Source organism: Strix aluco, chromosome 20 (assembly GCF_031877795.1).
Source record: "Strix aluco isolate bStrAlu1 chromosome 20, bStrAlu1.hap1, whole genome shotgun sequence".
Classification (NCBI taxonomy): Eukaryota; Metazoa; Chordata; class Aves; order Strigiformes; family Strigidae; genus Strix; species Strix aluco.
The window spans coordinates 7392966-7408747 of record NC_133950.1 but is presented as its reverse complement, the minus strand read 5'-3'; the positions used below and the strand labels follow the sequence as shown (position 1 = coordinate 7408747).

Sequence of the window (15782 nt, the reverse complement as noted above, 5' to 3'; positions counted from 1 at the left end):
TGTGTGTGTGTGTGTCAGCACGCTGGACCAGCCTCAGCAGTGCAATGCTGGTTGCGTGCGAGCCCAGAGACCCTGGGCTGTGCAGAAGGCAGGGATAAGCCGTGACTGCCCAGAGGGTGACGGCAGGACATGCACATAACACTGAGGGGATGCAACCTCAGCCAGGTCAGGATTTGTGTTTTCGTGCTCAACATCATGGGTGGTGGTACCCACGCTGTCAGGGGAGAGACAATCCATCACACCCTGTGTGTGACAGCAGCCAGGTCTTCCCTGCAGCTAGCAGCAAGAGAGTCTGTGCCCGCAGGACCAAGGCTCCAAGCCCAGGCTTATCAGCCAAGCTCAAGCCAAGCCCTATTGGGAAGACCATCTTGTGGTTGCACCAGTTTGAAAGGCATGAGACTATTTCTGCATGATGCTGGACTGAGGAGCAACGTCTGTGCCCTGTCCCCTGTTTACGTGGTGAGGGGTCTCAGCACAGCCTGGGTTTGCCACACAGCCGCTGCTTTTGGATGCAGCCAGCTACTCATAAGCACCTGGTTACTTAGTGTGGGTGTTTGGCAGCTGCAGAAGTGACTATTGGACACCTTATTGGACTGTTTTCGCTGCAGCCCAGGCAGCCCATTTGTGGTACGGCATCTCACTGAGCAGCTGCACAAGCCCAAAGGCTTCAGGAAGAGCAGTGCACAAGACAGAACAGAAATGCCTGCGGTATCTCTGTAGGATATAAAGAAATCAGCTGTCGAGCTAAAGAAGGTCAGACACAGAAGTCTTTATCTCCCTTCCCGCAAATAAGGATCATGAGTAAAGCACTCAAACATCATGAGCAACATGAGTGGGAGTTAAAAAAACATGAGCCAACGTTGTTGTCTATAAATAAATAACATGTTCTGGGGTTTCATTCTTAGCCTTACAGTTTCGTGCCTTTAGAATTTTGTATTTTGGGTTCTTTTTCTCTGCATTGAGAAGGAATAGAAACATATTTTTCTATTTTTGATTTTTAAACACAACAGTCAATCTTCCACAATCATTGGATTACAGGAACTGAAGCTTTAACAGTCCCCTCCGCTTTCTCTTCCTCCCCCAAGAAGCATCTTGAGCTTCTTCAGCCAACATTGGGTGGGGTATCTACGAGGAACATGTTATTGACATTTCAGGAGGCCACACATCAGTTGCTTTCTATCTCTGAAAGTTTCTTTGGGTCCCAATAGATTTGAATTTAATAGTAAACATTTAACTGGCATTACTTTATAGGACTTCGTATGCTCTGTTTTGCTGCAGAGGTGGCAGTTTCCAGGCATGGAGGGGCTGATCTCTGCCAAGAGCTTATGTGCTTCCAGTGGTCAAATGCTCTTTGGAACCTCTTTGGGCAAAATATATCTTAGTATTTCTAGAAAAGCAAGTGTTCATGTATGATCTTACTGAAGGCATGGGTGAAAAAGAGGATCAGCTGTGAGACAGTAGCAGGTAGCCTCAAGCTCCTTTGGAAGGCACAAGGAGAACATGAGAAAACGTCGTGGGGAAGGTTTATTGCTAAACAAAACACCTCCAGGTTATGAAGGAGGCTCTGCCAGATTGTAGCTACCATATGGCCTTCCAGGTTGTCTGATGTGGTTTCATGCACTGAGTGTGGGTCTGTGACCTTTTCATTTCTGGCTTTGACTTTACCCCAGAGATCCTCTGCCATGGGCAAAAACAAATTACCAGGGTTGGCATAATCAGGTGCAGCTCCATCATCATCAGTGGGGATGCTGCCTGTTTTGGTCCTCAGCCCAAAACTCTGTAGATGGACGTGTGACAGGAGGATCTCCACGTAGTGTTGCAGGGCTGGACTCCAGCACACTACACGCTCTGTGTAGCTCCCTCTCTCAGTTGTGCTGACTTGAGTTTTCCCATTATTTGCTGTGCAGACATCCCCATCCCTCCCGTGTGGTGGTGGTCCCCCTCCCCCCGCCGGCTGCCCTCTTTGAGCCCTTTGGGTCCCAGGCTGATCCCGTCCTTGCCAGCGGCTCCTCTCCTGCATCTGCCGGAGGTTTCTCTTAGATGCAGCAAGCAAGATTTGCCTGTTAATGCCAGGTTTACACTGAGCTGCAGATCTTTGCACTCTCTTCTCTTAATTGTCTGTTTCCGGGAGTAAAAGAAGAAAACAAACCCTAGCACTCTGCACAGTGCCATTAACTGGCCATAAAAGTGTTTTGCTGCAGAGAGGCTGGGTGGTCAAGTGGTTTGAGAACAAGATTGGAAACCATCATCTCCCAAGTTTCCAAACTGTTCATGTCACCGAGCCTCTCTGGGGCACGATGCTTCACTCCATATGTCTCTGTTTACCATTGATAAAACAGAGCTATTAATACTGCTGTGCTTCAGGGTGATCTTTTGGACTGTAATTAATGTTAAAACCTTCTCAGATCACTCACTGGAAGGAGCTAGAGAGGTGCAGAGGGCCTCGTATTGCCGGGGCTCCCAGCTTCCACCAGAGCTGAATTTATTGGTGCTGATTCCAAAACATTTCATTCAGAGTGAATGGAAATGAAAAGATTTCCTCTAAGGTTCTTGAAAGAAGACTGGTTTCAGGTAAGGTAAAGCAATTATTTATTTTTGTCAAAAAAGCATTTTTGACCAGATCAAAATCACTTTGATTCTGATGTTTTTCCATTTACGTTTGGGGTTTTTTTTCTTATATCATCTAAAACAAAATGATAAAATGAAGGGCTTCTTTGTTGATACATATTTTTTAACTCAGGCCTGACCAGTACAGATGTTCTTGCTCTTGGCAGCTGAGTGACTTTGTTTCTGTGTGTGCTGGGCAGAGGGGAAAAGTGCAGGCAAAGGGCTAACACAGGTCTTTAACGTCGCCCAAAGGGTGGATGTGCTTTAACACCCTGCCAAGCAGAGATGCTTCCTCCTGACCCCACTGGCAATGGAATAGGTGATGTGGGCACTAATTGCCAAATATTACAATTGTGTTTTGATAAAAGTCTGCCGTTTTTCAAGGAAAGTGCTCTGGCACTGATTGCCTCAGAGCTAATGGAGCCTTACTGACTGAGCCGCTACGGGCAGAGCAGAGGTTACACATTAGCTGTGCTCATCCATTTAAAACCGAAAACAACACAGCCACTGTGGCTAAGCAGGTGACCCCAGGATGGGGATGGAGATCAGCTCACAGCAGTAACCTGCTTGTTAAGCCCTCTTACTGCTTGTTGTGCTTATGCTGATGAGCAAGAAGAGCATTACCCACTGCTGAGCTCCTGGACAGGTGACAGGACTCCTGGGGTATCTGCCCAGCTCTCCCACTGCAGAGTTCCTTGTCTTGCTGGGGCTGAGGTCCCCCCACCCAATACTTGGTGCCCCTATTGCTGTTGCTTTCTGGACCTGGAAAGAGGGGGATTCATGCTGCAGAGACACATACCTTACCTGCTCACAGCAGGAGGCTCCTTACTCACCTCAAAGCCTTTGTCTGCTGAAGGGAAGAGGAGGGATGGTGACTCCTCCGGGATGGGATGCAAAGCCCTGAAGTTAGACTCCTGCCCTGAATTCGATATTACCCTATTGCTCTGTTGCAGTCCCTTAATTATAGCGGGAGAACAGCCTGTGTGTGGTACTTGTGAAGTAGCACAGTGCGGATGTCCTTCCTGAGATGCTCCCACTCTGAGCAACGTTCCTTGTAAATTAAGGAAAATGATGTCATGCCAAAGAATTAAATAGCATCTCCTTGGGTGAGCTCAGCATGTGGATCCCCTGCATGCCCCAGCTTTGTCAAAATGGGAGTTGTCCCTACACACAAGTGGGTTCCTTGGCAGTCTGCTGGCATCCTTTCAGACACCGAGTATTGTTAAGAAACTAATGCTAATTGCTTGGAGAGAATGTGTCCTGTGCTGGGAATTGCTACCGTGCAAATGTCAGCTCTTATCAGCCACATGTGGGGTGTGCAGGGCCAGCAGGGAGAAGAGGGGGGGCTGGCAGTGCTTATGTGTGGGGTGAGGAAAAGGGAGACATTGCTTCTGTCCCCGTTAAGGATGCTAAGGAGTTAGGACCATTCCTTAAGTAAACATACCTCAGGGTCTCAATCCCATTTAATCTTCAGCTGCTTTTATGATACTCTTTGCACTCACTTGCAAGAGCTGCTTGGTTTTACCTTCGGATAAGGAGCAAGGCTGTGTTATTTCTTGGGAGCTGGGTACCCCGCCACCAGGCATCTCAGACCTCTGAGGGGTTCAAGCCAGCTCCTGCACTTTGTCAAAGCCAGCTTGAGTTTCTGTGCTTGGCTCAGAGTGAATAAATATGAACTGATGCCTTTTGGGAGAGTGGACTGCAGATTGTCGCCCCTGCTGCGAAGAAGCATTCTCATTTTGGAGCTTTGATACTCTGACCAGGACTCTGAGCTCAGCATCCGGGGATGTCCCATGCAGCCACAGCCTGTTTATTCAATGCTTCATCCGGCACAAAAGCCATATTTTACTGTCAGATGCTCTCCATTAGCTTCAAGTGTGAAATTATCATTCCCACACTTCTACCAACCCCACCCTGGTGAGGAAATGAGGGAGAAAACAACCTCAAGGGCCGTTCACAGGATGTGTATGAGCTGTCACTTGTCAGCACAGAGCCCACTTACGGCAGGAATTACTGCTCCGCTCTCAGGAGGGCCAGAGAGGAGCCCAGCTTGCAAACCCCACAGTGGTATAATGTTTGCATTGGTGCCTGGCAAAGCAACCCCAGAGATGTTTTCATCCTTTCACAGTCAGGCAGCTGTGGGGTGCAGCCCTACAGAGCTCCCAGGGAGGGGAGAGAGAGGAAAGAGCTCTGCAGACGCTGTGTGGGGACATAGTGGCCTGTCCCCCAGCCCTGTCTCCTTTCCCTGGGTGCTCTCCTGGTCTAAGCCCAAAATCGTCTCACGTCTCCTTGAGATGCCAAAACTGACTGATAGGAACCTAGACCACATTTTTCCTTTCTCTTGTGGAGGCTGGTTCCCATAACAACCTGGCGGTGTGGGACTGAGGGATGAAGACATTATTTTCCTTTTCCTTCCTGCCTTCCAGATTTACCCTCTACGCGGTGGATACGCGAGGGAGACACTCAGAGCTGAGCACGGTCACCCTGAGGACAGCCTGCCCGCTGGTAGACGACAGCAAGGCAGAAGGTCAGTGCTCAGGCGCCTCATTTTCCACGACAGAAGATATTTCCTGCTCATTTTGCTTTTCCTTTATTCATTGTACTCCTGCAACCCCCTCCTCTCCCAGTGTGAAGGCTCCTGTAAATTCACCCATGGGCACAGGGACATTAATCTGGGGAGGGGTGACAAACTGCAGGAGTGTCCAGTAGCAAAGTCCCCTCATCTAGGCAGCTGGTGGCTCCTGTGGTTCTTTGCCACGCAGCGCCACAGCATCCTTCCCTGCGCACAGCCATGGGAGTTGATAACATGCATTTGACACATGTCCCCTGGAAACAGAGCAAGCTCATCTTGCAAAAGAGAGAGGCAGCCCTCGCTGGGCCTGGGGCGGTGAGCAGCATGGGACACTGTTGGCTCCTGGTGTTTAAGGGGGTGCTGGTGGCAGCTGGTTCGATTCTGAAACAAAAACTCTTATAAAAGCCCAGCCACTTTTTCACAATTGCATTCTTCAATTTTGAAACCAACCCCATTTATTCTTATGCCCAGAGCACTTGGCTGCTTTCAAATTTAAGAAGATTCCTCTAAGTGAAAGTCAGGTTACCTGTTTTCTTACTTGCTTGCTTTCCATTTTGAAAAGCATACAAAAGAAAGTTTTGATTAATGCTTTGGTGCATGTGATTGATAAGCATTTCCAGGAAAAATGAGCAAATGGGAGACTAAAGAAAAGGAAGGAAATGGGGTTCTGTGCATTTTTCATTTCCAAAAAAGAGATCCTTTCCTATAGGAGAGAGTGTACCCTCTTGTTTAATACATCTGAGCTGCTCTAGTAGATACCCACAATGATGATGCGCTGTATTTCTGGCTAAAGTACCATCTTGTTATCAACAGTGTTTTATTTTTCCTACCCTTTAGCATCATAGCTGTGCAATTGCTTTTGGTTTGGTGAATTAAGGAAGAGCTTGCTTGCCCTACCTGGGAGGATAAGGCTGCATCTTCCTGTTCTGGCAGCCTTTCTCCTCTCCTTCTCCCGTTCCTTCATGGAGTATTGCTGGAGTCTTTGGGGCTGCTCCAGTCATGCAGGGCACTCGCTGCAGGATTAGCTTGAGGAATTACTAAATGCTCCCCAGGTCGTTAAACCCTGCTGCAGGCAGCCCCAAGGGACAGGCAGACATCCCAGATGCCCGCCTCTCCTGCCAGCCCTGCCAAGGGCTTCGCTCCTCCTCCTCCTGTGTTAGCACTTTCTGGCTGCTCATTAATCCCGTCCCCCTGATCCTTTCCAGAGATAGCTGACAAAATCTACAACCTCTACAACGGCTACACCAGTGGGAAGGAGCAGCAGACGGCCTATAACACACTGATGGAGGTCTCCGCTTCTATGCTCTTCCGAGTTCAGCATCACTACAACTCCCACTACGAGAAGTTTGGAGACTTCGTCTGGCGCAGTGAGGATGAGCTGGGGCCCAGGTACCTGTCCCTTCCCCACGTCCTCCCCTGTCCCTCTGCGAATGTGTCCCTCCGTTGCCTTCTCTTTGTAGCTGAGAGAAGTCCCCTTTTGGTGTTCACCAACCTGTCGTGGCATCCCCTAAGACCAACCAGGTCCCACTCGGTCTTTGGATGAATGTTTGTGGAACACCTAGCAACCAGCCTGAAGCAGGCGGGTGATACTCCAGATGAGCTGGGTGTGTTGGAAAAGCTGGGGGGTGGGGGGAAAAGGGTGTAAATTAGGCCTGGGACAGAGTGTAAACTGGGACTGACTCAGATCCTGTTCAGTTGTAGAGCCTTGGTAGATGAGGCCATGGCTGCCCTAGGGTTCAAAGATGCAGGGTGGGTGGCTGGAAAGGGTGACTGAGGGAATGAAGTGAAAATGCAGCAGGTACGTATGTGTTGAGTGGTGCGTACAGTGACAAGCATTAGGTATTGAGAGCTGCAGTACAGAGACAGTTGTATACCTTGACGGTATTTAAGGAATATGGGGCAACTCCATCCCTATATTGTAATATTTGTGCACATCAAATAGCCAGGTAATGAGGAGCAGCAGAATCCCTCCTGGGCAATTTTTGGTGGAGCCCACGGGTGTCAGGGAACGTGATGTGTCCTCCAGGACTAACCCCCATAGTGAGATGGATTCCGCACCCAGGACAGATCCGTGCCGCCATCCTGCATTCAGACTAGCTTTCTCCACACCTAGACAATACTACCTGTGGACAGTCAAGGAGAGGACCGCTCACCCCATGTGTGGCTTTGGGTACCTGCTACCTCCTGGTGTGGTTGGGGGTGCGTGTGGCAATGCAGACACCCTGCTGCAGGGGGATTAGTTGTATGTGAAAACAGTTTTGAGCCCCTGGAAGGGCAGAGCTGAGGTGCTGGTGAACAGATTATTACTTTTGTGTGTAGATTGACTATTTGATACCATCAGAGGGGTCAATGATTGAGCAATCTATATGCAGTAAACTTGGCTCTTCTAAATCGTATGTTTCATGGACATTTCCTACTATTTATTTCTCTATCTATCTGACTTGGCATATATTTATTCTCACAGTGATATATGGTTGCCGCACAAACTGTAAATATTTCCAAAATTCCCTTTTCCACCTTCCCTCTTTCCCAAAAGAATAATTCAGCTTGCTGATGTAGGCACTAGAAAGGTCCTCCTAAATTTTAGCCTTGTGGTGCCCCTGACCCATGCAAGAATGCCAGCAAGTGCACAGCACCTCATCTGTTACCTACGTACAGCTTTATGCTAGAAATATTTTCTCTTTATTATACAATTCAGCTCTGAGGAGGGCTGGGAGAGAATTGTTTCCGAGAGTATAAAGAGGAACCTTTCCAGAGGGACTGCATCTGCAAACCCCCAGTGTACAGTGAAAGGGGTGGTAAGACTCTAAGAGATCACAGGTACATGAACAACATTGCATCCAGGGGGCTGGCAGTGTCCCGGCAGCGTCCCAGCAAAGGCCAGACTGCACCCAGCCCCTTGGGAAACACTCAGCAAAAAAAGCCCAGAAGTAGCTGTATCCCTGTGGCCATCTTGAGATCTCTTACAGGATTCAAATGGCCTTGACCTGCTTTGAAGCTTCTAGAGACACGGTTCATCCAGTGTCATCATCTGAGAAGCTGGAGCAGAGGAAGATGGAGAAATGGAGTCCTGCAGTCCATGAATAACTGGAAAAGATTTTCCTTCTCTCCCTGCCACTCCTATCTGCTTGTTGGACGCTGCTGAGGATCCATCTGTAATACCAGGATGACAGCTCCTCACAACAGTTTACACCCCTCCTGGACATAAATCCAAGCTGGCCTGGGGCTCGCCCTCCTCCAGAGATGACCTTGGTCATAGTTGTGTTGGTAGTTCATTAGCCTCTGGCACAGAGCCGTTCTCACCCTTCCCACTGCCGTCTTCCTTCTTTGATGACACTGCAGACTTGTTTGTCCTTTTCAATTGTTCCTCTCTCTCGAAATCCCTGGGAACCTTCAGCCTCTTCTTACACATCCTTATTTCCTCTGTTACTTGAGATCCAGCACACTTATTGAAGGATGCTATCTAACCTGATACCTGCATCAAGCCATGAGATTTGCAAGGTGACATTTAAATTGCCCATATTGCCCAACTCTGTACTAAGCTACATCTGGAGTCAGTGGTCGATTCGGCTGCTGTCTGCCTTCCTCACCAAGCCAGATGAGCTCCTAGCAGTGCTCGTATGCCCCTGTTCTGTACTTGAGAAATATGTGACTTGCAGCCAAGGGGAAGCATCTATAAATGTTGTGGCAGCCAGTGCCAGGCTCTTGACAAGAGTGAAGCTCTGCCGTCCAGCCTTGCTTCTCGGGGAGCTTGGACAGAAACTGATGTAGCAGGAGGCAAGTGAGGATTTTCCAAGGGAGGCCATCTCGTAACACAATTTTAATTGACGGACTGTTCTCCTTCTCAGGGGGACATTCATTTTCGTATCTTGGAATGTTTATCAGATGAGCCTCAGCTTCACAGTAAATGTTCGCTCATAAAACTGAGCGACAAGAGGGAAGTTGATTGCCTCCATGTAATAAATACATCACACCGGAGTCCTCGTGAGCCCAGTTTCCATGAAACTCACAGGTTACTGCAAACAGCTGCTTGCGAGAAGACACACTGACAGCCAGATGTCCCAAGCAGACCGTTTACATTAAGGAGACGTTAAAAACTTAGCTCATAGGTGGCCCTAAACCAGGACTTTCTGTGGTCAGCAGCATCTTGGCACCTGGCTTGCCTCATCCTGATAGTCTCCTTTAGCAACGTCTTTCCTGCGCCTCCCCGCCCCCCCCCCCCCAACCTCTTACAGACACCAAGCGATCTCACAGAGTTAGTTTGTTCCAACAAAACAGAGGAATCTGTCTAAACCAGTGAAGGTTTAATGCTACTGTGCATTCGAACCTTTGGAGCTGCGCAGCCAGAGTGCTTCCTGACACAGTGACGGGGAGATTTCTCTATTATTTTCTCTTCCTGTGTTTTCAGGACAATTCTTATGACCACTGCAAACAGAGCCTGGCTTTTAGGAGGAGAACAGACAAATAAGTTAAAAATCTTCCTTCCATGCCCCTGCTTGTGGCTACCAGCAACAATGGGGTCAGGATGTGGCATCAGCCAGGGCTCACAGCCTCTCCTTTGCTTGAGCAAGTCACCCAGGCAGCCGGGACAGCCGCAGGAGATGAAGTGCATGTCCAGAGCAGCTGCCTTCTGGTACCGAGAGGGAATGCAATGTACTGATGGGAGGCTGTGATAAGAGGCCATTGAGTCCTGGACTCATTGTCCTTCCACACGAGGGTCTGACAGACCCAGGTCAGTTCTCAGTAGAGTGGAAAAATCTCAATTTATGACAAAATTGCCCTATATGGGAACACAGCAGCCAGGCAGCCACCCTCTCCCCACAGCAGTCCTGGGAATCTCATCTTTCCCTCCAGCCCAGGTATCATTTCTTCTTCTTCTTCAGTTCATTCTCTTAGCACCTTCCTCCTAAGTGAGGTAAGGCAGGGTTTTGCTGGCTCTGGATGTGTTTTCATCCCACACCAGCCATCAAGGTGAATGATCACTGTCCCCTGTGCAGCTGGGGAACAAATATCCCTGTGGGAGCAACCCTCAGGGCTGGGCGGAGCAGGAGGTAGCGTGTCTCCTGCTCTTGGGCACATCCTTGCAGTGCTGGGGCTGGCAACCAGGGACCTCGGTGCCCAGTCCCCTGTGCAGTCACTGCACTGCATTCCCTTGCAGTGGGGCCACTGGTTCATGCACAAGCCCTCGGAAAGTGCCCCAGCCACAGACACGCGTTCCTCTCCCCTCTCCTCTCCCCCACCATGCCATGAGGTACTGCAGAGGGAAGCAGCCGCGTAGAGCCGTCACTACTTTTAAATCCCCCTCTTCATCATTTATGACTGTGGCTCTGACCTCCTAAATCCGTCACATAAGTGGAGACCAGAATCAGTCCCTGGCTGGCGCCAACTTAAAACAACAGCCCCTGCGGCAGGCACGTGGCAGGTGGGAGGGCACTGCTGGCTCATGCCAACATGGGGGCACCCCCCGGCTGGGCTGTGGGGTGAGGGGGAAGGGGATTGCTTCATCCTTTTGGGGGCTGAGAGCTCAGGGTCTGGCCACAGGCAGTCATGAAAGTGACTCCCCCTGTCGCTCGCTCCCCTGCCGTCCTCTTCTGATTCCTGCCCTTTAATAAGGCAATAAATTACCGTTTCTGGCAGGGATGAGGTTGGTCAGCATTTAGGAAGATTTCATTTCCAGTATTTGAAAAGGTGGTCGTTCTGACCCGACAGCCCTCCACAGGGAGCATTTGGGTAATACCCAGGGCTTGATTTATGGTGTTAAATTGGCAGCCCAAGAACTGCTCCTGTAATTTATTACCCAGCCTTCACCAGAAAGCCTCTCTCTTTCTCAACCCTCCCCTCGCCCGCTCTGTCTCTTTCTCCTTATTTTTTTAAAGAGGGAACAGCTGACAGCCAAAAGCTAAATCTAACATTTACACATGACTTCATTACTCCACTAAAATAAATGACTCAAAGCGGTGAAACCCATCAAAACTGGGGCTTTGGCACTGGACACCGAAAGCGAGGGGCCTGATTCCCCCCCTCCCCATCACCCTGTCTCCTCCTTGACCAGGGTGCAGTGTGTTTTCAGCATCCTCGTAGGGCCAACCCATTTTGTGCTGCATCCCACCCTTAAACATTGTCTTTTTCCCGGGACTGACTGCACTGAGCACAACTGCAGATGCAGCAGGTATATGGAGAGCAGATCCATGAGGAGCACAGCCTCCGGCACACAAGATATCAGCAGGTCTAGATGGTTTGACTCCTGGACACCTTGGGAACCTTGAGCTGCTCCTCACATGTAGAAATGTTTGCCTGGATAAGATACCTGAGTATGTACCAGGAAGCAAGGACAACATGGTGATTTTCAGCAAAATCTGGAAGATCATGGAAATGTGGTGGAGGAAGTAATGAAAATGGAAAGGTAGAGAAGGCCAAGGGAAATGGAGGCAAAGGCAGGTTGTGTGGGATAGAAGTGAGAGAACAGCAAAGAAAGCTATGGAGGGTAGGAGAAAGGTGAAGTGGTGAGAAGGTAGGAGAGGAAGAGAAGAGCTTGGCCAGCAGACATGTGTAGGTGGGTGCTGGGGAATCCACTCCTTGTGTTGTTAGGCCCAAGTTGTGGTGGCCCACCAACTGGGTTTTGCCTCAAGGGCTGGTCATGGCCACTCATTGTCATTCCCCTATTGCTGTGGCTGGGAAAGGCCTTGTGGCAAGTTGGAGTGGGAACCAGTCTGGGGGAAAATCCAAGGATAGCTTGGTTGGCCTTCAGATGGACAACTTCCCCATGTCGGCACAGCATTCAGGTCCACGGACACCCACACAAACACAAGAAAATGGGCTGGGGAAGGGCCAATACCCACTTTTGGCAGTAGAGCTGATTTACAATAAATGAGGGTGACCATGGAGTTATGGCCTTAGAGAGGTGATGGTTATCCTTTTTGAGGAGGAGGGTATTCTGGCTAAATGTTCTCCTCCCAAGCACTGTCAACTCACATAAAAGTCCGTCCTATGAGCTGACCGTGGGCCCTGTGCTTGCTCAGCCTTCCTTGAAAAAAAGGGAGAATCAGTGCAGATGTTAAGAACCAATTTCTCAGCGTTAGGATGGGTGAGCACTGGAAGGATCACCAGTACTTGGCTCTAAGAACAGGTTAGACAAATATTCATCAAGGCAGGTTGATCCCATCAGGAAATGACACAGGTGATGCGTTTTGGTCCCTTCCAGCACCAGTGACTGTGATTTGCTGAAGTTTGTTAACTGTAGTGACAGTCACTACAGACTTTGATTTGCAGCTGAGCTTAGCTTTAATCAATCAGCCTTTACTGAAAGCATCTAATGCCATCAGAGAATTTCATAACTTCTTGGCGGCAGGCGTCCAGCAGCAAAGGACCTGTTCTTGGCAGTGTGTCAGGTCTCAACATGCAGTGGGAGCACCAGATGCTGTAGAAGGTCAGATGGCTGCTATGAAGAGTAGCATGAGTAGAGGTATTCTGTCAGAGCTGGGCACAGCTCAGCCCACAACATCATTATATATGTGTGTGTGTGTGTGTGTGTGTACAGCTAACGAGGCTCAAATTGCCTAGACAGGCTTGTCTTTATAGATTAGATCGATACATGGATACCATGTAGTGTTGTCCAAGAAAGGCCAACTCGCTTTGCTCTTGCCTTCCCCTGGAAAGCCGACCCTGAGCCCATCACCCCCAGGGAGGAGCGGGGAAGCTTTCCGCCTGCGGCCCTGGAGGAGCAGTGGTTTCCTACAGCCTTTCATCCAGTCTTCCCACTCCGGAGGGAGAGGTCTGTAGCCGGCGGGGGATGCCGGGATGCCCTCTTGCCTCCTGCCACCGTCTGTGCCCTCTGCTCTGGCGCTGGGGTGACTGGCCAGCCCTTCCCTGGTGTCCCATCCCCGGGTGCCTGCTGATGTGCAGCCGCATCGGGCTCCCGGACCCCCCCCGGCTGGGAGCTCACAGCCCAGGCTGAAACACCACTCAGCTTTCATAATCAAATAATCCCCATGTTTATGCCTCGCTGACTGACAGCGCTGCCCTGACATATCATTATCGGGAATTTACATTCCTGCAGGAACTGTGAAATCCCCTAGCCTCGGATCCAGAGCTTTCCTGTGGCACCAGAGGGAGAGGAAATAATCTGTGATCTTGAGACTTTCAGACCACTGAAGTAAACCCTCTTCCCCTCCCTTTGTTTGATTTAGCACTTTGCAGACTCCCACAAGGGGATTCTTGGTTTCTTACGGGTTTATTTTGTTTTGTCTTAATGTGTTGTGCTTTTTTTCCTCACTCTTCTAGTGTCAGTCCTTTTGGGCCATTTGCCTCCTGGAGACTTTGGAAAACAGGAAAGGAAGGGCTGGGCTCATCAGGCAGGAGCACTAAGGTGCTGGGGGGCTCACCAGGGTGCATGGGGGCCAGCACATGGGCTAGAGCCTGCCGAGAGCACATGGTGGTGGTGATGACCATCTAGCCAGGGGCAGACAGTATCCCCAGGGCACCCAAACTGCTCTAGTGGGTCAGACCTGAGGTCCCTCCAGGCCTGTTGACCTGGTGCTGTGAAATAGTAGATATACCCAGAACTTTTGGGCAAAACAGAGCTTCTCTCCATTTGAAACAAGGAAGACAATGTGTTAGGGCAATGAGTCTTGTCCGTTCTTGTCACAAGACAGAGCTGGTGGTGGAACCCAGAAGTCCTGGCTCTTAGTCTCCTCTTTGCATTGCCAGCACTGCTCTGTCTCTCTCTCTGTTTGTCCCCTCCAGGAAGGCACACCTGATCCTGAGGAGGCTGGAGAAGGTCAGCAGTCACTGCTCGACCCTGCTACGCAGTGCCTACATCCAGAGCCGCACTGAGACCATGCCCTACTTGTTCTGCCGCAGCGAAGAAGTCCGGCCGCCCGGCATGGTGTGGTACAGCATCCTAAAGGACACCAAAGTAACGTGCGAGGAGAAGATGGTCTCCATGCTGCGCAACACGTACGGGGAGTCCAAGGGGCGGTGAGGGAAGGTGCGGGCCTGGAGCTGTGGGAAGCAAAGGGACTCCGAGGAGTCGAGGACTTGTGATGTGCTGAGTGGCTGGTGGGGTTCGGGGTCGGGTGGTGTTTGGAGGGGGTGGAAGGGGACAGCAAGGCCAAACAGGACTTTCTCACGCAGACGGCAGAGAAACAAGAAATCAGCAAGTTGGACTTTAATTTCTTTTCCTTTTTTTTTTTTTTTTAATTTTTCAAGAGAAAAAAAAAAGAAATTACCTAATTTGACTCAGCATAAAAGCCTCTCCTTTTTAATCTTTTCTTACTGAATTTCCTGGACTACACACTCCAAAACCCTGGGAGGAGGAGATACCCGCTCGAGGCCAGGGTGAGGCAGAGGGGAGCTGCTGGGCACAGGGTGACCCTCTCCCTGCCTGCCCTGCCTGCCCTGCCACTGGGCAGGAGCTGAGGGGCGAGGGGCCCCGGTGCCGTGGTGGCCGAGGACGCCAGGAGGAGGTGGCGCGGGTGGCCAGCGACACTGTGCTGCCGGCAAAAGTCCCAGAGGGGGATGCCAGGCAGGTGCCGGGATGCTGCAGGCAAGCTGGGCTTTTGTACCACTCCGACTCGACGGACCGGCTCCGTGCACAGCCTTCGATCGCAAGGCTCCCGGCAGCTTGTTCTGTGCATTAAAGATTCATATTAAGTCCATCTTCGCTGCCTCCTTGGTGTTTCTTCCTGAAACCATCTTACTGCTGCTTGGGCATCCGTAGGGTTTCGGGAGTGGAGAGGGCATCACCGATGGCTGTCCCCATGCTGGGAGGTTGCTAAGATGAGGGGCTGTATCTGGAAACCGGCGCTGACCCCAAGAGCTGGATGTGCAGAGAGGAGGGGAAAGTGCAGCCTCTTTGTGTAGGGTTGTCTCCTTCCCCAACACCCAGCTCAGCCACCAGCCCCCGTGGGGGATGGAGGCGTGTGGGAAAGCCCAAGAAGGAAGCCAGGGGCTAAAAAGACATGGAGAATCTGGTTTCTTTTACTGTCAGATGTGGGTTAGGCTGGCACGGGATCCCTGTGGGTAATGGATTTCTCAGCCTGGTAGCCAAACCAAGAAGTGCAGGAGGGTGAGAGGGAAAAAACCAAAAATCAGATCAGCTCAAAGCTATTGCTTTTTCTTTTTAAAGCAAAACAACAAACCTAGAGGGGGAAAAGGGAACAGTGTGGATTGAATGAATCAGTTTAGTTTTTGCCCAAAGCAAATAGTTTTGTTTAGTTTTTTCAGGTTATTTAACCCTTTAACAGAAAAGCAAACAAGCAGAATGTGACTTTCCACATGAAAATGTTTTGAAACCAAACAAAGGTGCAGGATTTGATGTGGAGGAAGTTCAGCCAGAGACCTTTTTCTTCTTGAGCTAGACCTATTTGCCTGATTTGCACCCACTCAAATAATTCTGATCATTTCTCCCAAACTGCTCTTTTTTCCTCCTGCTCTTTGATTATGTCTCTTCATCTGTCTTGTGCCACGTTGATGTTGCACACTGGGAAGCCCTCCAGTACCTGGTCAAAGTCCCGCTGGAGTTCACAGAAAACCTTGCCTTGATGTAGCAGTCTGTGGAGCATTGCAGGTTGCCTAAGGTCTTAATTTTTCAGCTAAATCCTTT

General features: G+C 50.1%; 1 protein-coding gene across 3 annotated transcripts in view; it reads left to right on the top strand.

Moving 5' to 3' along the window:
• ASTN2 (astrotactin 2) overlaps positions 1 to 14835 on the top strand; it is a 360643-nt gene extending 345808 nt beyond the window's left edge. For all 3 annotated transcript variants that reach the window (XM_074846673.1, XM_074846674.1, XM_074846676.1), the window contains 3 exons: positions 5034 to 5134; positions 6385 to 6568; positions 13922 to 14835. In XM_074846673.1, the coding sequence (XP_074702774.1) occupies positions 5034 to 5134; positions 6385 to 6568; positions 13922 to 14159 (523 nt within the window). In that variant the 3' untranslated portion in view covers positions 14160 to 14835. The remainder of the gene's footprint in view (positions 1 to 5033; positions 5135 to 6384; positions 6569 to 13921) is intronic.
• The last annotated feature ends 947 nt before the right edge of the window (positions 14836 to 15782 follow it).